This window comes from Cephus cinctus, unplaced genomic scaffold, assembly GCF_000341935.2.
Source record: "Cephus cinctus unplaced genomic scaffold, Ccin1 Ccin1_scaffold0143, whole genome shotgun sequence".
Taxonomy (NCBI): Eukaryota; Metazoa; Arthropoda; class Insecta; order Hymenoptera; family Cephidae; genus Cephus; species Cephus cinctus.
The window spans coordinates 193,226-214,139 of NW_014332873.1; the positions used below are offsets into that span (position 1 = coordinate 193,226).

Below are 20,914 nucleotides of genomic sequence, written 5' to 3' on the forward strand. Positions count from 1 at the left end.
TTCATATTTTGTTCTCTCTGCTTCAAATAACCATTTTTTCCCTGTGCAATCGTTTTTCGAAAAACATTGATTTTCACTGTTCAACTCTGAAGTCGTTTCGATGCATCAGATACAATCTGTATGTAATTTAACTATAAATTTCGACGCCTATGGCAAACTAGTAACTTTTTAAGAGTCAGACACCACGTTGGCTAACCTGTAATCTGGCGCGTTACTTAAGGATTCCTCGCGCGATACTTACGCACTGCTCCTTGGTATGTAAAGAAACGACCAACAAATTTATTACAACCACTTAACCTCTCTAAAGATTACGGCTATCCCAATCCATTTACTAAATTATACCAAGTGCAATATTGAAAAATTCATAAAGGAGAATATCTACTCGTTTGTGATATTATCCTTACATTACGAAGCCTAACTACTGTATGTTTTATAGATTTAAGCACCGTGTCTGATTAACTTACGCAAAGACGGTAATAAGAAACTTTATCTCTCATTAAAATAATCGTACTCAAATACAGATGCAATCCTTAAAGGCATTGCTATGCGGCTGCAATTCCAATTAAAGGGAAATCACATTATCGTCTGTAGCTCTCGATGTGTTATTAGGAGCATTTTGAATAGAGACTAACAGTAACAGTAGTGAGTGGAAGTGAGTATATTGGAGTAGACAGTAGTAAAGATACGTCACAAGTAACTATTCCGAATGAAAGGACGTGTAGCGTGATAGTCAGTAGTATTGTACATACATACAGCAATACATATGGTGTCCAATGGCGACTTAGAGTAGTCGATGGTGGGGTAGATGGGCGCGTACACTCCAGTGACGTGAACTTGTGGCCCTAAATTAACTGTAATTTCACGCTGGTTGTATATTTGAGTGAAGCTGCGAAGAAAAATAGGGCGTGACCAGTAGGTGCTTCACTTGGAAGTTTCGTGAAAATAGGTAAGAATGATTTTCGGTATGTTTGGCGTTCCCGTGTGCAGCAGTGGTTTGTGCATGCTTAAATCGTGTCGTCTTGACGCCAGTCGACGCCCAGTGCTCATAACAATTGCTAGTTGTGAGGTTATTGTGACCTAGTGTTTTATTGATTCATTTGATTAAACAAAATTATCATCGTTTTTCAATATCTCACAGCACGAAGATGACCGTACTGCAATCCTGCTGGTCGCCATGTATTTGGACAAACAGTGTGAAAACAGGATGCAAGGCTATCGCTTTTTATACCACGGTGAGACACTGTTTTGTGTTATGACGTTATTGGGACTACTATTTTGATTATAATTTGGATACGATATTAATTTTATCGGATCTTGTTTTATTGTTTCAGGCGATGTGCATTGTGCTAATTACACTGATATCGTATCAACTTAATGGTGGAGATTCTACGCAACTATACAATCCTCTATTTGAGACAGATGTCAGAGGATGTAAGAATTCTTTAACTATTATATATTGAGAATTTTGTTTCATACACATTTTATACAGGTGATAACGTTACTGATTTTTCATTATTTTCAGCTATGCAAGTAGTTGGTGGTTTCTTTATTTTTTACTTTTTGCTACTTATTTATGCCTCTGTATTGATGATGATTGGCCTTCATCGAGGTGTACGAGGCTGGTTGTTGCCTTGGCTAATAGGATGGTTCATTGTATGCTTGTTCCAATTAGTTTTTGGGCTATGGCTGTTGGGAGGTTATTATATATATGTGAGTATTTATTTGATAATTGAATAATAGCATCATGTATGTATTTTTTACTTGGATAAATTTAACAACTTTAAACAATTTTTTCTAGCTTCAATCTGTGTTTGCAACACTATGTAACTGGCTCTGGATGTCTTATAACGTAAGTACAATGTATTATTTATGTAATTACAGAAAAAGATACTTTGGTTACTTTTTATAGTACATATTTTATTTCACCTACATTCAGATATACTGCTGGTTGTGCGTCTATTCGATGTACAAAATACTTGAAACTCTGCAGTCACCGAATATCGAACTATTATGGCCTTAAATTGTTATGTCTGTTCGCACACTGCATTTGATGATATAACTAATGTTTTTAAGCTATACAATTAAGTTATACGTTATATTCATTGGCACCAAAGTAAGGGAGGACATTTTAATAAGCAATATTCTGTTTTACTGACTTGTACAAAGTGGTCATTACTAAGTAGAAATGAGATTCATATTTAACGCACAAATCAATAGAGATGACTCTTTAACTTTAAGTAAACTGTCTTACTTGCGTGTCATTCCATTAATCGTGGAAAAAAGATTAATATTTTAGATTTTACAGAATGACCGAAGACTGAAATTAGTCCGAGAATAGACTTCCGTCCAAATTCGGTTCATGAACTTAGAATTTATAGGTAATTTAACATTCGTCGCATATAATGCTATAAAATATATTCCAACGATACATTTATTCCATAATTCAATTCATGCAGTAATTCTTAAATATAGAATGTTACTCTCATTCATCACTGCATAATTTAGATAAATTTGGTTCTTTTCGTTCTTGAGAATTACTAATATGTAATTAATACCTTCATTATTTGATCTTAATATATTTTAATAGAGATATATAAAGAGTATATTTTTATTGTACTTTACCGTCCGGAGTTCATTATTTTGAAACAACTGTTAAACTTAGGAACAGTAATAAAATATGAAATAGGTAGATCACGCAAATATTTGATATAGCGATATTGATCGCGAAATAGAAAATTCGTAATACACAGGAAAATGTTCATTACTGTAAGACATAATAGAACTTACAATTAGAATTTATTTGTAAGCCTTAAATTCAGTGTGTAACACAGTAAAGTGCCTCAGTATTTCGGAAGTCTTGTATTAAATTAAAAATATCCTTATTTTTATCAATTTATAGATCGTATTTCAGGTTTTACCTGAAATAAACTACTTAGTAATTGACATGAAATAGTTGTCAAACACAATTAAATCGATGTGTCACGTTAATTTTGAAAAACTCATGAGTTGTACGTGAACACCGTAATAATAAGTGAAAGATTCGACTTTTTTCATGTACCTTTATACTTTAGGTAATATACATACATTTTATAAAGCTTTTTTCAATAAAACAATTTGATATATGAATTATTCTACAAGCAAATGTTTTTTATCTGGATTCGAAAGAAACCTTCGCTGTCATTCATTAGTATTTTATTACAAAAGATAACGTGTACAAAAAGTATTTACTACTATCGAATATCATAATGAACGGTATATGGCTGCATGTAACGTATAAAAATTCTATATTATACTTTCAACAAGCTAATAGAAAATTAATTAGGTGGATGACTGGAGTAATTTTTTTTTTCCTTTTTCATTTGCAGACGTATCTCACGTATATCGTATTAATCGTCCTCTATTTATTGAACCGTTGACTCTCCATTTTTTCACAGTTGGCAGGTAACATTGTTCCACCATTCGCAACGTTTTTTACTTTCGCTATAAGCTGTTCCTACGGGACACAGGGATGAACTTTTCGAAAATCCAGTACACTCATGAAATACCTATAAAAATTATGCAAATATATTTTCTGTAGATACACCGATAAATGTCAGAGCACACAAAATAAAACGTGTACCGGAATAACATGAACTTGCAATGGTGACCTTTATGCACTCACACGTTAAGCGAATTACGTAAGACAGCCGTTCAGAGATAGTTCGATTTTCTCTAAACAACATACTACTATATATGTAACATCTGTATACGTCTTTTAATAATGGTCTAGCGAATAGCTGTCATGTTCGTATTATGAGATGAATCTACTGGACATAAAAATCGTCGAAAAGCAGTTTGTGTAATTTTTGTGCACATTGCTTATAGTGTCGGTATTCGGATACTCTACTGTACCGACTGCCGTGGATATTTAACGGACTTCCGTAGAATGCAGTATACTTTCCATTAAGCATGATAATCCAATTTTTTGGGATCATGCGATCACAAGTAATATTTACTGCTATGAAAATTTATCGAAAAGAAAGTAAAAGCTATAAAGAATGATTTAAGTGTCATATATTTCAATCCTTTAGTTCCGACGGAACAATGAATTTCTGATGGTTCATCAATGACTCACGTATGCAAAAATAAGAGAGAATGTGAATTCCGGGATTTACAATTAGTAAAAAAATACTTACTTGACATTTAGTTTGAACATCAGCAAACGTCCCCGTTCTTCCGCGACAGACGAAACTGGTTTCTGGTATTTTCGTCAAATCTGTATAACCAGACACTTTTGACACATTTTTCGACCGAAAATTTTTCGACAAAATTGGAGGCTCCAACGTAGTTACTGGTGGCTTGACATTGACCTCAAGATTATTAGTCGATGGGTGTGAACTCTTATCATCATGTTCCGTTCTAATGTGTCTCAATTGACGTGCGTGAAATTGATTAAAAAATTCGTCATAATCTGTAATTATCTAAAATATTTAAAAAAAATCAAAATTAATACTGACAATAATCTACATTTCATAGCGGAGAAGCAGAGAAGCGTGAAGCTGGGAAACTCGATGAGTACACTTTCATCTGCATTCGAACGTTCTGCCTGAACGTAACAGCTATTCTCGACGTAAGAACACAAGATCAGTTCCTGGTAGCAAAATAGTAAGTGCACTTATATACGTAATGAAAGTGCGCGAGATCCCAGGTACCTTATACTCATAAGTATAATTGATTGTTCCAAGAGATTATATCACGTGCTAAAAATTATCACGCAATCTCGACATATTTTTTTCTCGTAACAAATATTCTGACGTGTCCAACGACTAGTACCAATTGTTTGTATTGTTGAACACTAATAATAATTATAATACGATCCGGAACAGGCAAAGGCAAGGCTCTTATACCTCTCAGACATTAGAACCCATTAGAAACTAAATTTAACCTCCTGCACCAGTAATACTCACTTGGTGGGAATTGAATAGAGCAAGATTGTTAATAAAAAATTCATCGAACGAGTCGTATACAGCATCGTTCCAGCCGAAATCTGTATTCCAGATTGGATAAAATGGCTGAACCAATAATTCTCGGGTCGGAATGATAAACGGGGCGATTATTGGCTTATAAATTCCTGGCTTCCGCAGAGCTGATGATCCCGGATATTGCTGCTGTCTCGTGTAAGAGTAAGACTTGCTGAAACCACGTGGCTTATAGCTGCTCTGATCATTCCCTGATTTATGACTCCCTCCACGACCAATTGGGCTTCGGATAACGTAGGTCGTATCTACGGCTTTGGGATGGCTGTAATGGTACCGACCCTCTGGCGGGACGTATCGACCATCCGGAGTCAGATAAACCTTTATTAAAAAATCTCCATTTATCAAGCCTTTAATACTCTACGGATTATCACTAAATTTATTATCAATGTAAATTTGATTATTTGAATTTTCAATAAAAATACCTTCAACAATTCAGGCATTGATCTTTCCTTTTGGGGATGTTTTTGCACTTCTCGCCCGATCAAGACGACTCCATCGGGAGTCGTGATACCTTCTTTGTTCAATCGATTAAGAGCCAATCGATCTGACCTGAAGGCTTCGTCAGGAATTTTCCCACCGAGTGCAGGTAACACTTGCTCCCTGTAAATTTGTCTCTTTTGCTGTCAACATCAAGTAAGATATAATTCTCAATGAACGAAGTCAATTTTTTTAAATATCAATTTTCAGCTATTTTAACCTTTTGAGCATCGATCTCTACCAGGACTAGAATCAGCAGCACCAGCGACAACCAATCCCTCCTTCCAATCCTCTTCATTCTCGTTATCGCGCAAGACCACCCCCTAGTCTAGGCCGACATATCCGAAAGAATCGTCCGTCCCGGAGTTCGCCAAGCTTTTTCCTGTGATTTTACGAAAAATAATATTATAATAAAAAAGACACTTTCTCTGTGTAAAATGGACCGAGCACAGCATCCAATTCAGTCCAGTGTTATAGAATCAATTTATTTATGAGGACCATTCTCAACTCTCACATCCAAACCCAGTCGCCACGTGCGACGCTGATTGACTTGTCGCACTCATAGAAACCCCAGACATATTTCATCACGGTTCCACCATCATCGGCAGTTTCTTTCATGCCAGTTAATATTAGTACAACAGACTTTCTGCCACTTTTCATTAACCACGAGCAATTACATCAACCCAGGTAGCAGTAGGCCCGTCGAATGCTTTCCTTTTATTTTGCACTTGTCCCAAAGATAAATAAAAAGTCCGTAAGTGCTTTCAAAAAGCGGAATATTCGAGTGGTCTTTTTCGAATAGATCTGTTTGTATAAGAAGTATGCCCATTAATTTGACCTACATCAGCACCAACCGTAACCGTATTACGCAACCATCTCTACACGTATTCATATGATCGCATTAAACATGTGCGAATACGAAAAAGCGAGAGTCGCGGAAGAGCCTTGCCTAACGTACATCTTTCAACGTCATCTCTCATGACGTCCGTCCCTTCGCCCACTTCACTTGCCTATTTAACTGGAACCTATACCAATGTCCCATCTACTTCCACGACGAAGATCGGCGCGCCTACGATTTATCTCCGATCCACGATTTCACTGTCCATATAAATCCGTTCCTTTTTTCGATCCTTTTAATCGTGAAAGAAATCATCTTGCTTATATAAATGATTTTTTAATACGCGGATCGTCATCGTAGCCTAGGTGGCTTTTTAACCGTATCAATAGCAAGATCCTGCCAGGTGGAAGACCTCGTTCTAATTCGTTTCTAATATTGCGCAAAAATTAAATAATAATAATAACACTCATTTTGACTTAGGGCATCGCCGCTACCATTCGGTCGGGAATGACAATTCCCAAAGTTTCTTTCTCAACGGCGAATAAGCAGATCACGCAAATGTCATCTTCTCCCCTGAGCTAAATATTACACAGTCGAATGGCCGCGGAACGTTAATCCGGATCAGTGAAAAGACTCAGCCTTGACTTTAGTCTCGTTGCCAAATTCGATCTGTCTTCTTTTGGTGGAACTTTCAATGAACCGTGGGCTGCATTCTTCGAGTCATCAAGAGATTCTATAAGCCATTCAGACTGCTTTGTATTCAGGTTACCTATATGTATAGAGCCTCGTGACAATCGTTACGGAATCGTTGAGATTCACAGATATAGTTCACCGAGGGAGTCACGTTATACATAGTTAGAGCGATAGCAACGGGTAAAACGTACTCGGGTTTCATCCTGAAAGTTTCACACGCTTAGATATTACGTCTGCATATCGTAATCACATAATAATCATGCCAATGGAACAATTCTGCGTCAGTAAAGATAATCGCTTTCTTGGGCCTCCCGGTACTTCAATTATTTTACTAGCGTGCAGTATGGAAAGATCAATTATTTAGAATATATTTTATATATAAATTTTTCTTAAATATTTATCGTCAAAGACAACCGTCATATTTTAAGTGGTCAAGATAGGCGAGACACCCTGTATATTATTTATGTACATATTCACGGATTAGTCACCTACTATCACCTTTCATTTTTATTACAGGCAATAAATAAATAGCTGGCTATCAGCCTATTCAGGCAGATGGCTATTACTGTGTTCACTTTGGCAAAATTATTTAACTGATGAAATTAAAGATGCTTTGTTCGGATTTGAAAAATCAGATGACCTGTAATAACACGATACAGCTAATTGATATTAGTAAAACTTTTATGTGATTTCTTGATATCGAGAAGAGTGAAGGATTTTTTTTTGTAAGCATTTCAGCGTTACTGGTATCCTATGATCGATATTGTATATTGTTGTTATTTAATCTGATTCTAACGTGTTTCGTATCTGGTTGCTTTTACCAGGAAGACAATGTTTTACGATCGGCCATTGGATGCTTTCACGAATGAAAATACTGTTCGTCGACTGAATTGGTACTTCCCGGATCTCTGTGGCCGAATAATACAAATATATATACAGCTTATAGTTAGGTATATACTTTTGTGTGTTTTCATTGTCTTTTTTTTTTGTAGTTACTGCTACCGTAATGGGTAATAAATTATACGGTCATTTTTATTTGGAGAAAGATGCTGGATGGAATTTCAATGAGTTCGCCCGAGGGGAATGCTCCGTGGATCTTGGTAGGGTCAAATTCGCGAATTACTGATTTATTCGCCGTCCCCGTAACTTTATCACTGGATCGTGTTAACGAAATAACGATTGCCAATCTACAGAGGTAGATACAAGATCATTCAACAGATTCAGTTGAATTCGAGTAAGCGAATTTTTATGAGGGAAACATCGAAGCTAATGGCATTTTGGTAATTTGCATGGTTAAGCACTGGAACGTTGTGCGAATTTCTTATACGCGGAACTAAAGCAATTTTTCAGTCATTACGTATTTTACAGCTACGCGCACTTGAGCTCTGTACATAAAAAAAAATTGCATTTCTTTCGTTAATTTTTCTAAAATTCTTTAACGAATTTGTTTTACGGGGTATCCCTAATTGCGTGAAAGGAAGGATTCTCATTGTTTCACCAATTTCAAACTTTCCCCAACTGGTCGAGACTTAGTAATTGCAAGTCCCTACTCTAGGGTATACTCGCTCTGACCCGGAACGAAACCAGGGTATTATTTTCATTTTTAACGGAGAAAGCAGCACAGGTGTCGCCGATCCAAAACCATTATTTATTAATTTTCCGTAAATTTTGAAATCCCACTCAGTAAATGTATTCCTTACCGCCAAAGTTGTACTCACTATTTTTCAACTATTTTTTTGACAATTCAAACGTCTTGGCACAATTTCCATGGGACGCTAATATTCGTCCAACGACCCAGGTACAAGTTCACTGGTCACAGTGCGCGGGTTCAGAGTTCACACGTGACGGTCGTGAGGGTCAACAAGAAGAATAATCCGAGTGGCGGAAGGTGAAGGAAAAGGTGAAGAATTCCAAAGGATGGTTAAGATGATACTAAGCGTGGCGACTACAGTTCCTCTCGAGATATACTCGGGAAGGTTGAAGCACGTGAGTCGACCCGGGGCACTTTCACTATAGACGACGAAAGGCAACGTACCTCTTCAGAAAATACCTCCTAAGATTAGGAACGAGAATGGGAATCGGAACCTCCTCTGCAAAACCATAGTACATGGAGTGGTGCTAGGAACTGTTCCATAGGAACGTATAGAAATATGATACATGTAAACATATTTTTTACGAACGATGGGAACTATACTGTAATCTGCAGATTCATTCTCATGGACCATCTGCGAGATTTATTACTATCCTATAGTTTTACTTTTCAAAATTTAAGCCAGTACCTTGCAAATTATTTTTCTTGACTCTGCAATATTTTTTTGCAATTCATAACTATGACGATGATGAGTAATTTTTTTATCTTAGACAATCATTAATTATTATCAGATACGTGTGTGGTAAAAATTAGACCTACCGATGAATTTAGAGTGGATCTCTTTGTTTTGGAAGACAGGTATGTAGTTTTGAAAATTTTTAAATAATTAGTAAGGTTAATTAAGCATGTTCACATTATGAGTCTTTCTTAGACTTTCGTGTAAATTCTCTTGCGAAATATTGTCTTTCCTCTTCTCTTCTGCACAGAGGCTTCTTCGGTAACGAGCTATGAAGTAACAAATGAGCCATACCTTTGGACTATGACTGTTACGCTATTTAATCAACCGTTCTTTTTTCTCAAGTTTAGATTAGAATCAAAGCCATCGTATCAACATATCGAACTATTGTTCTAACAGCCGATTCATACACAATTTCTTTGGTAATACTCTACTCCATTGATACACAAGTTAATTGCACTGGCATTGCGGATATTGCAAAATCTTTTACCTCGTACTAGAATTCTAAACGGTTCGATGACTTAATTTGAAGGAAAGGTAAGGTGGGAAAAGGTAATTTTCTAGTATCAAAATATAAGTACTCTTGTACGAATTATTATATCAGAAAGTTGAGAGAGAGTTGAGAGAACAAGAAATTATTTCTTATTGCAAATCGTAAAGTTTCCAGAAATGGAGATATCCGAGTCAATCTTATTTTGTAAATAGGTTGGAAATTTTATGTCATAACATGTTTCCTTTTTTTTTCTTACCGAACGTATCAACATGTATTGCATGCATTTCGGATATCGTAAAGCTGAGTCACGGTTGATAATTTGAACAATTACCAGCGCGTGCCAAGTAATAAAGGCCAAGCATAGGACTTTATATTCCGTAGCAGTATTAGAGAATACATGTTCTTTTTTATGGAAAGAAAAAATAAAAACTAGACCCCATTACTAAGAGGTATAATTTGAGTCTCCTTTTTTTTGAAATATCTCCCATCAAGATTACTGTTCAGTGTGCCTTATACGTTCTCTACCGTTGGGCGAAGGGCGCACTAGAAGGAAAAGTAACTCAGCTTTGATGTGCCTCTCACGATCCATTCGCTCTTAGGAGTCAGTGACGTCACCCGAGAGAACGCTTAATAGTCTCTGCCGCAACTTCGAATTCTCATCAAATGCTGAGAGAATTTTTTTTCTATTATATTATCTTGTGTTCATGGATTTCGCTTATCAGATAACCCACAGCAAGAGCAGCATTGGGATATTGTTATAGAAATTAATTGACCTGATTTTTTTCATTCGATTCTTTATACATCATTTTATTTCACGAATAAGAGATATGACCTTTGACCTAGCGATGATTGAATGGAGTCTTCCAAACTCTCTAGTGAAAGGATCCCCATCCGGTAGAGGCTGGACCCGCGACTAGGTTTGACCAATTTGTAGGAACTCTGTCAGGTATTAGGACACACTTGGGTAATTTTGCGTAATTTTGACAATTAGGTAAAATCGTATTCGTATTGGGAATCGATATGCCAGTACGAATGTACTCTGTGAGTGATACGCTTATGGAAAAATGTAAAATGTAATTGCAAAATTGCGAGTATCTGCGAACAGTGAAAAAAATTTTGTTATTTATTGTACTTTTTTTAGGTCTTCTTATGGAGTCGTATCTTTAAAAAAGAAAATATTTTCTCTTGTAAATAGTCCGCTACGAGAGTTTCCTTTTTGAGACGATTTCTTTAAATGTATATATGCACTTCACGTTTCATGAGAGCAGTGATTCCTTTTTGAATGACAATGACATTCGCGACACTTTGATATATATGATATATATATTTAATATATAATAAATTATTCCTGTTCTACCTGACAGTGACAGATGGTTACTGTTTTACAGTTGTCTTATTCACTATGCACTATTATGCACTAACGCCCTGCATTACATCTTTTTACATATTAATCAACCCTCTTCCCAGTAGAGAGCACGACCCTATTTCAGCACCAGGAAATTTGCATATTTAATACGTAATTTTACATGCAATGCTGGGACTAGAAATTGTCCAAAAAAGAATTTTTTTTAAAATTATATCCCCACAGAATTTCTATTGCATTCCCCTGCTCTTTATATATCCTTATAAAAAATGCATAAGCAATGCAAATTTTAAGATTTTAATCTATGTACATGCATAACGTAGAGAATCACTTCAATCATGAAACGTGCATATAGTATAGGGAAATTTACATTACTTATAAATATACCTTTCAAGATAATCTGTAGTGATTAAAAAAAAAAAATCATAAATTTTGTTTATCCACCCCACTACAAGACCAGGGACAGTTATATAAGACTGCCGAGAATGTACAGCTGTTAATATATTATTAACTTGAACCCGTATAGTTGTAACTGAGCATTGAGCTAAAGTTTTTTTAAAAATGAGTCGTTGGGTTGGAAAAATTGCTGTAGTTACCGGAGCATCTTCAGGAATAGGATTAACAATCGCACAAACTTTGGCCAACCAAGGGATGATCGTCATTGGGTTAGCTAGAAGGAAAGATGAGATGGAGGTTTGAAAATATTCATAATTTTGATGATATTTGAATCTGTGAATATTTCTGAAGGAGAAACACTTTTTGTACGTCTACAGGAAAAAATGAAGCAATTGAAAAATCCAAAGGGAAAATTTCATGGGTTCATGTGTGACATTTCGAAGGAACAAAATGTTATAGATGCTTTTAAATGGATTAAGGATAATTTTGGAACCGTATCTGTTCTAGTTAATAATGCTGGAAAAGTAGTTGTGTCTGAAATTGCTGGTAAGAATACAAATTTAATAATATTTCTATAATAAAGCAGGTTACGTAATTCAACTTTATCTCACTGATCTGAGTGAAGTTATTGATACGTAACTTAATTGACAGACGCATCCAGTGATATTATTCGCTCGACCTTTGAACTTAACGTTTTTGGATTATTGTATTGTTCACGGGAAGCATTGAAGCATATGAAAAGTGCGAACGTCGAGGGACACATAGTCAATATTAACAGGTGAGCATATAAATATTAAGTATTAAATATTAATTATTGTAATTTATATGTTTTTAAGATGCATTTTTTTTGTCAGCGTCGTGGGACGCAAAATACTGAATTTTCCAGATTTGCCTCTAGGCATATACATGTCTTCGAAATTTGCAGTGACAGCAATCAGTGAAATACTTTACAATGAAGTACTGGGAGGAAAAATCAGAGTTACCGTAAGTGAAACTCATATTTTATCAATATAATTGAAAGAACTGTAATCAAGTTGCAGTGAATTTCTATGGAAAGCCCATGATATTACGTGATACAATATTCCTTTGACGAGTTTGTAAAATAGATGAAAAAGTTTGCATGTCTGTAATAATACATTTTTACAGGACATAAAACCTGGATTCGTAGAAACTGGGAATATTCCCGACTTTGATATGAACAGCGTCGTTCACTTGAACACTACAGACATTGCGGATGCTGTAGCATATGTGATCGACCTGCCACAACACGTGCAGATAACGGAACTGATAATTAAGCCACTCGGAGAAAAGTTTTAATTAAGTTTCTAGTCTCAATTAAAATTTGTCCATGGGCATGAAATGTATACGGTTGTAGATTTATCATAAAATCTTGTATTGGACTGTAAACTTGGTATAATTTTAGGTTAGTGTGTAATCACAAAGGTGTTAGTCTAGTTCTAGTAAAATTAGTTCTGTCGGCGCAAGGTTGAGGATGTATACGAATGTGAATTTAACGATATAAATTTTTTGAATGTCAAAAAAATTTCATTAAAATTATTATCCCTGTATTCGATGCATCGACCAGTTAAATGGTAAAGTAGAGTCAGACTGTCCCGATTGACGTTACGGACTGCCAGCAAGAAAAGAAAGCCAGCTCCGTTCCAGAGGAAGCTTCATGACTTTGATACTCGATCGATACGCTAGGTGCACGTACTTTGGAATTTTCCATGGTCATTAGTCAAATCACTAAATTCAATCGGCGGTCGCCTGTCGATATCACAATAATTAATAGCATGCCAGTGATCGAGTAGCGCAAAGCAAAGTGCGATATTGAAGGGCCGTTCCTCATAGGAGAACATTAATTTGACCACGTTTGTTGCGATTAGCATTGACCTTAGCCTCGTGAGCCGCGGCGCTAGCTTTGCTCGCAGCCTGTTTGGTATTTCCCAAATCTGATGTTGCACAGTGCATCTGCTTAATCAATTCCTCGACTCTGTGATTTGCTGCATCCACTAGTTGCTGCTTTTCAATCATTTCGCGTTGGGCTTCCCGAGCAACCGCTTCTGCATTTCCCAAATTGGCATTGGCTGTCTGTACAGCTTGGGTCAAGGTCTTCACCTGAAATGAAATTTGAATTATATATATTTTTTTTGTCAAACTTTGTTAAATCCTCATGAGCACCTGTTGCTGAGCTTGCTGCGCTGCTTGCACGGCTGCATTCACGTTAGCCTGCGATTGCTGAAGAGAGGAGCTCTCTTCCTGTACTACAGCTTCTGCCTCCTTCACTTCCTCTTGGAGTTGATCAACTATCGCTTCCTTACCGGCCAGAGCAGCTTCCGCTGCTTTTGCTGCTTCTACGGCCTTTTCGGCTAGTTGAGCCTTGACCTATTTTTTGAGCTTATAGTCAGGTATTCATTTTAACTTATATATCGTCTGACGGTAGTACCTGATGCGATGCCTGAGCACCAGCAACATTCTGCGCATCCGATGCAGCCTTCGCCTCTTGTGCAGCTTTCTGAGCAATGCTCGTTGCTTTGTTTGATTTCTTCTGGTTTGGAGTACCATTACACGAAATCTGTATAATCGTAAACGAAAGATTAAATTCTTTGTCTATTTAAATTATTTATACGATTTTACAAACCACTCACGTCTCTCAATCTCCTGTACCTTTTCGCATCTGAATGTACAGAAATAACTAAAAATTGTAAATCAAACGTTAAAATCCACGCGAACGTTTTCAAAAATCGAAAGATTTTTTTTGGTTAGAAAAATATCGATTCTAATCAATAAGCTAACACTCACGCATACAGATCATAATGAACAGTACTATCCTCATATTACGAAATCCAAATTTACTAATGACGAGTTCTGCTTCCTCATAATTCCTTTGCTCCTATGAAAATCAAATACATGGAAAAAAAAGGTCTCAGAAAACTGACAGAAAATCATACGTGTCAGTAACGGCGTGATTGTTTAACACCTGAAAGTTCGAATAAAAAATCGGCAGATGTCTCGCGACGAAATCTTCCAACGAAACTACAATCGATCGTAACGCAACATTCAATCTATATGTTTAATATAAAAAATTCTTTAGAATTCAAAAATTTACGCTACAGTCTCCCACGAAAAAAAAGAAAAAAGAAAAAAAAAACATTGTATCTTATCCACACAGCAATCACATTGCAGATTTTCCATAAAACTTTGAGTCCTTCATATCGTCACAGATCCTTTGTCTTGTTCAGAATATCCCGACCTTCGCCATTGAGCTCGTCTTCTCTTATTTCTATTGGCATTCAGTTTTGCTTCGCGTGCTGCGGCGCTGGCCTTTAACGTTGCCTGATTCGTATTAGACAAGTCAGCTTTGGCAGTCTGCAACTGTTTAGCCAATTCCTCAACGCGTCTCTTGGCAGCTTCGAGCAGTTCGTGTTTTTCATTGAGCGACTGCTGCGCACCCTGTGCGGCCGCCTGCGCATTACCTATGTTCGACTTAGCCGTCTGCAGCGCTCGCGTAAGTGTCTTCAGCTGTAACGTTGAAATATTCAAAGGAAGATTTTCACATTAAGACCGAGTATCAAGCTACGGCTCTACGATACTCTGGTCAATTTACTTGTTGCTGAGACTGATGAGCTGCTTCCATCGCTGCGTTAACGTTTTGCTGCGACTCCTGTAGCGACGCGGATTCTTCTTGCACTACAGACTCGGCCTCCTTCACTTCTTCTTGCAGCTGCTCGACTATCGCCTCCTTCCCGGATAACGCTGCTTCTGCTGCCTTCGCAGCCTGCACAGCCTTCTCGGCCAATTGTGTCTTCACCTGATCAACGCGAGTCGTACCAATTGTCAAATAATCTTTTCGTCCCTCGGCCGTCATTGGCGACAACCGCAATGACGATGACGGAATTCGTACCTGCCGGGACGCTTGCTGACCAGCAATATTCTGAGCGTCCGAGGCTGCTTTAGCTTCTTGAGCTGCTTTTTGTGCTATGTTCGAAGCCTTTTCTCCAGTTTTCTTGTGAGCCGAACCATAGTCACCTTCCACAGAGTCGAGTATATCTCTTGTATTCTACGAAATACAATATAAAAATTATACAAATTTTCCAACTCGTATTATAACGTTCATCGGATATACCAGATGATCCTGAACTCCTTGTGATCGTCGACAGTCGATATAGAAAACTGTTATCACCACTGTGAACGACATAATAATTTTTTCAAGTTTGGTCAGCATATCGACATTCATTACTTACCTACGTACAGAATAAATAAAATATCCCTCATCTTAATTGAAATTGTCGAATTTAGGTAAACCTCATATCACACCATGGCGAGAGTCGTCATATCGAGAAACGTCATGAGTACAATCAAACCAATGATCCTTTAAGTACCCAGTGATAGATCTGTCAATAAGACAGATAACAAATGATCGACTGTTTGAACGTACAAATCGATATCGATAAACTCCAATATCAGTTTCTATTTTCATAATATACCGATCAACGATCCTTTCATATTTTTCACTAGACTCACAAGCGTTCCTCCTCCCGTTACTAAACCACCGTTCTTACAAAATTATTACCACGGGAACTAACCGACCAGAAAATAATACCAAACTTATTGTGGCTCAAGCGGACGTATAGATTTTGAAAGAAAATTTTTATTAGACCCTTTTATACGTCAATTATTAATATTGGTTTACCCGCCAATCCGAATTCAATTATTAACGTTCAAATCATTATCCCAGCATCCATTACTGTTATTCAATATAAATCATTATGTAAACGCAACTTGACCAGTGAATGTCAAGTGGAAAGAACGCGCGTGCATTAATGTGCATTGGTCACGTTGAGTCAGCGTTGAGCGAAAGATCGAGTGCAGCAACGAAAATGTGCATTCGCCTTCGTAAATCGTTACTCCAGATCTAGCGGTTTGCACGAGCGCCACAGATCCTTGTTAAGATCAGTAGTGCTCATTGGAGTGTTTGAATGAATAATTGATCGAGGATAATTCAATTTGTTGTATGTATATAAAAAGAAATGAAAAATAATGACGTCTACGTGTTACCGTGTATAAATATAGAATTTGAGCCCATTATAACGACGGAACCAACCGCGAATCACGTAATTGCAGAGGCAATGTTCTCTTATGTAGCAAATTTTTTATGGACGTGTAACTGTTAACAAGAGTGAAGAGCTTTTCCTGAAATTTCTTTGGTTACGTAACATCGGAATCGAAAGTGTTCCCATGATGTTACTCGAATTGGACGAGCGTTTAATACATTGTGGTAACTTAATGACATTTTTGGCGTTACTTTTTCCACAGGTAAAATCAATTACCGAGGTATCAATTATTTTTCTGTTAATTTTTTTTTCAACACTACCTCAACAATCAATTATCACCAATTAGACGAGTAAATTTGATTTGGTTACCATTACCGATTTTATAACATGACTCGCCGCCCTGCACCGTTAAACCTATCGACGAAGTCGCGAAGCATTCGGTATCGTTCGTAGGAAACTTGACCCGTGACGAGCGAATTTCACAATAGAAATTTCATTGAGTCTCGAGCTATCCGGGTAAGAGTTAAAAATTCTTTGAATTAGCCTGCAAAAAGTCTGGGCCTTGTCTTATGTTAAAGTTATCAGTGCAATAAATGCACGGCGAAGTGGACGGAAATTACTGGGAGTTGGGTCATTTTTTAATTAGGCTCCAGGCGGGTCATGACCCTTCGAGGCACGATGCGTGGGGCAGGATTCGTCGCGGCGCATTTCTTAATGGTAATAGTCGATGGTGAACGGTTCAAGGAGCACACCGGATATCATGAGCGGAGCTGCACGAAAAATCATTGATCCGAGTTAGAAAATGCGGAACCTAATCAAACTGATCTTTGGTTGTCTTGGCTTTGATCCTCGTTAAGGAGTTTCGGCGGACTCCTGGGCAGGTGCGAAGGAAAAGAAAGAAATAAAGAAAGAGCGCAGGAAAAAATATCGGCAGGATCTCGTTCATCGATATTTGGTCGAGAGATTAAAGGTCCAGCAAAAAATGCAGTTTCCTCCTTTGGGAATAAACGACATTGATCTGTTCGATATTTTGGCAGTTCTTGTAGGAATCGAAAAAGACATCGTAACTAATCGGTATCGCTTCCTCCTCGCTGAAGTCGCTATGCTCAAATTCTGTTTCGCGAATTGTAACAAGCTCGTAAAATTTGTTAATACTTTCCTTTTATATATCTGCAGTCATTAATGATCTGTAATGCAAAACTTGACCCTGTTTCAAATTCAATATTTTATTAATTAATATTATTGGAGAGCAACCTTGTTATTTTTTTTAAATTAATTTTTTAATTATATTAATCGCCTTTTTTATTAATTTTTATGTTTCTCACCGATATGACATGTATGAAAAATTTATTTAACAATGTATTGTGATATTATCGTAATTTTGTGTGCTTTGTGATAGACCAATTACGCAATGTTCATTTTAGTTGACCTTATATCCGCGAGCTGTGTTCAGGAAATTTGACGTAAAGTTTGGTGGTCCGCCTTTTTGACCGTTGGCAACCCCTACCTAAGGACTCGAGCAGCCGTGTGGTCAGCAGGGGTATAAGAGGTGCGACGATCGGACAGAAGGTATCAGTTCCTTAGCTCCTTTCCAGAGCAAAGACAGCTCTAATTCTCAAGTCAACAACCAGTGTGGTAATCCGTAAGTATTAGAATTCGTCTCAGTGAAATTTCGAAACTTTCCACCATTGAAAATTGCACACGCTCTAGATAAAATTGGTGAAAATCTATTGCACAAAGACATTGCCATATCGAGTTTGTAACTTGGAATCTGATTAACGGTCCAATTAGAAATGTACAGCTAAATTGTTCGGTTAATAATATTCAAATTAAACTTCAAATAGGTTTTGAGGCCACAGAAAATTCTCGATGCAATCAGCAAATAGCAATTAAAACTTCCTGTCGTATGTGAATTTTTTAAGGATTTAATTGGGAAAATTTGAATTTCCCCCTAATTTTATCGAATCTTTGCATCACGTATTTTACGAACTTTGCCGAGATATTTGAGAACCACTTTGTCAACACAGCCACTGGAACCATAATAGATTAATCTATCGTAACTGAACGGTCCTTTCCATATACATATATATACGAATCGAAGCAAAGGATCACAGGGCCGTTTGTTCGTTGCATTAGAAAGGGTCGTTTTATAAAAATTTTACGTGAACGTTACATTCCTACACACGTTACGCGTTCGGACAACACGTGACTGATTATACCACACAGATAGTCGTCTCGTTAAGTAATATTGTAATAGATCGTTTATAGAAAATTTTTGGAGCGTAACGAAATAAGAATGTTAAATTTAAGCAATCGCTGCAATTTAGTTCATTGTTTGTTTTCGAGATAGAAATGAATACAAAATTGTTTGGATATATGATACTAAATTGGTATAGACGTTTGTCAGGTATATTGGAGACAATGTCAAATGTCTCTATGTAATAACTTGTGATTTGTACATAATATTGGAGAAAAAAAAGAATTGCTCGAGAGACTTGCGACAAAAATGTCAAGAACTGAAGAAAAGCATCGCTTTCCTTTGCTGTCAACAGATACGCAACGTTGTGTAAATAATGATAGTAAATTCGCTGTGGATTATGTAAACAGTAGAATTTTCAGAAAAAAGTTTGACAGTCGCTGCGTGGTCATCATCTCGACTTTCGATAAGCGTCCAAGCAAGCGGCCGGCCCTTTTTTTCCTTGAGAAATCGATTCGCGGTAGGTTCTCAGCAGAGCCAAGTGGCCAACCATGCAAAGCGGTGGACTTCGTGAAATTGGCGAGAGACTGCGTGGATAAAAAATTGAGATAAAAAGTTATTGCGTAATTAGGCAGGATAAGTGATAGCTGATACGCGCCACTACCCTCCCCACCTCTGTGAATCTCTTTCGCAGGCCATTTCGTTTCAATAGTCTACGTGAAGCTGTTATGAAATATAGTTTCGAGTAAGCTTCTATAAATTACACTTTTTGATTATGCAAAAAGAGACATAGAATCCGAAGTATCTAACGATTTGTTATTGGCCATTCTTGGTAATGAAATTTCCCATTTCAGCCCACGTACATCGACAATGAAGTTCATCGTGGTCTTCGCCTGCGTGAGCCTTGCACTTGCAGCTCCAAGCAAGAAGCACATTCAGGAGCAAGAGGAAGCTGCTTACGAGTACGAATACGGCAACGAACCGGCGGAATCTCATTACGTCGACTCGTCTTCTGCTGCGAGCCACAAACACCATGGCGGCCATGGCCAGGTTGGCTACAGTGCCGGTGGAGGGTTGGTCAGCATTGCTCAGGGTGCTGCCGATCAGGCACACACAGCGATCGCCAATCAGCACAGCGCAGCTGCACAAGCCGCCTACATGGCTAAGAACACTCTTGGCCAATCAGCTGCCCAATCGGCAGCCACTGCAGCTGCGGCTCTCGCTGGAAAGCAGATCATCGTTCTTGGATTGGAACAGCAATCTCGTGACGCTCACGTTGCTGTTGACGGAGAGAAGATGCAACTGCAGCAAGCTCAGCGTGCCGCAACTGCAGCCCAGAACACAGCCCAACAAGCTATGCATCAGGTGCAGGTCATCACTGCAGCTCTGAACGCCGCTCAGGCCACTGCCGATCACGCCGCTCAGGCCGCAGCCGAAGCTGCAGCTGAATTGGCCGCTCAAACCACTATGGTCGGTCAGGCTAAAGCTCGTGCCGAAACCATCGACGAACAGTTGGCTGCTGCCAGAATCGACTTCGAGGCGACGCAGATTGCTGCCAACAAGGCTGCCGCTGCTGCTCAGACCGCTCAGAACAACGCTGCTGCTGCTGCGGCACATGCGGCCAGCGCAGCTGCGGCTGCTGCCGCAGGCCACCATCCTGCCAGTCTTCATCAGGCTCCATTATCGGGGGACAGTTTCGATTACCAGGGGTACCACTACTAGGATATTTTCCCGGTGCTCCGAAGGATCATTCTCATCGCAGTACTAACCATCGTGCACACCACTCCTCTTCATACATAACTGTTAAAGTGTATCTAGTTTGTTACGCCGTTTTTATATTAACATAAGAGCGAACGTCCTAGGACGCATCTCTGATTGTCATTGTCTTGGGTCATATCGCGTCGAGCGACTTGGCCTTCAATAAAATGTTGTTGCCATTTACTCTCTTCTCTTTTCTCTTTACAGCTTTTGTTTTCATCGCACCACTGTTAGATCATACTTTGTTGAGAAATGAAAATCAATCGATTTCGATCGAGTATCGGTTAGGTGTGTGTATGT

The 20,914-nt window shown here is 38.0% G+C and overlaps 5 protein-coding genes across 7 annotated transcripts; 3 read left to right on the forward strand and 2 right to left on the reverse strand.

The window, feature by feature from the left end:
- The first annotated feature begins 490 nt into the window (after positions 1-490).
- Positions 491-2,988, forward strand: LOC107263266. The gene is made up of 6 exons (XM_015730273.2): positions 491-946; positions 1,139-1,232; positions 1,332-1,431; positions 1,523-1,710; positions 1,799-1,849; positions 1,937-2,988. Exons 2-6 carry the CDS (start codon positions 1,146-1,148, stop codon positions 2,018-2,020), a joined length of 510 nt encoding a protein of 169 aa, XP_015585759.1. The 5' UTR covers positions 491-946; positions 1,139-1,145; the 3' UTR covers positions 2,021-2,988.
- LOC107263264 (tol-Pal system protein TolA) lies at positions 1,625-20,797 on the forward strand. Of its 2 annotated transcripts, XM_025080620.1 has the most exons (5): positions 1,625-1,710; positions 1,799-1,849; positions 4,516-4,644; positions 18,084-18,301; positions 19,711-20,797. In XM_025080620.1, exon 5 carries the CDS (start codon positions 19,727-19,729, stop codon positions 20,576-20,578), a length of 852 nt encoding a protein of 283 aa, XP_024936388.1. In that variant the 5' UTR covers positions 1,625-1,710; positions 1,799-1,849; positions 4,516-4,644; positions 18,084-18,301; positions 19,711-19,726; the 3' UTR covers positions 20,579-20,797. The 2 variants fall into 2 exon arrangements, with proteins under 2 accessions (XP_024936388.1, XP_015585756.1); XM_015730270.2 differs by lacking the exons at positions 1,625-1,710; positions 1,799-1,849 and adding an exon at positions 3,366-3,441.
- On the reverse strand, positions 3,399-11,576 carry LOC107263263. 2 transcript variants are annotated; one of them, XM_015730267.2, is made up of 6 exons: positions 8,745-11,576; positions 5,716-5,877; positions 5,441-5,638; positions 4,947-5,336; positions 4,176-4,460; positions 3,399-3,545 (listed from the first exon to the last, which is right to left on the reverse strand). In XM_015730267.2, the coding sequence occupies exons 2-6, from the start codon at positions 5,791-5,793 to the stop codon at positions 3,429-3,431; spliced, it is 1,068 nt and encodes a 355-aa protein (XP_015585753.1). In that variant the 5' UTR covers positions 5,794-5,877; positions 8,745-11,576; the 3' UTR covers positions 3,399-3,428. The 2 variants fall into 2 exon arrangements, with proteins under 2 accessions (XP_015585753.1, XP_015585754.1); XM_015730268.2 differs by having other exon boundaries at positions 8,727-11,576.
- LOC107263265 (farnesol dehydrogenase) lies at positions 11,685-12,969 on the forward strand. The gene is made up of 5 exons (XM_015730272.2): positions 11,685-11,902; positions 11,983-12,151; positions 12,257-12,383; positions 12,460-12,589; positions 12,752-12,969. The coding sequence occupies exons 1-5, from the start codon at positions 11,771-11,773 to the stop codon at positions 12,920-12,922; spliced, it is 729 nt and encodes a 242-aa protein (XP_015585758.1). The 5' UTR covers positions 11,685-11,770; the 3' UTR covers positions 12,923-12,969.
- Positions 12,973-17,733, reverse strand: LOC107263206 (dynactin subunit 1). Its single transcript, XM_025080628.1, has 9 exons — positions 15,732-17,733; positions 15,510-15,665; positions 15,213-15,416; positions 14,828-15,127; positions 14,408-14,498; positions 14,254-14,300; positions 14,052-14,180; positions 13,787-13,990; positions 12,973-13,723 (listed from the first exon to the last, which is right to left on the reverse strand). Exons 1-9 carry the CDS (start codon positions 15,840-15,842, stop codon positions 13,451-13,453), a joined length of 1,515 nt encoding a protein of 504 aa, XP_024936396.1. The 5' UTR covers positions 15,843-17,733; the 3' UTR covers positions 12,973-13,450.
- Positions 20,798-20,914: the final 117 nt, after the last annotated feature.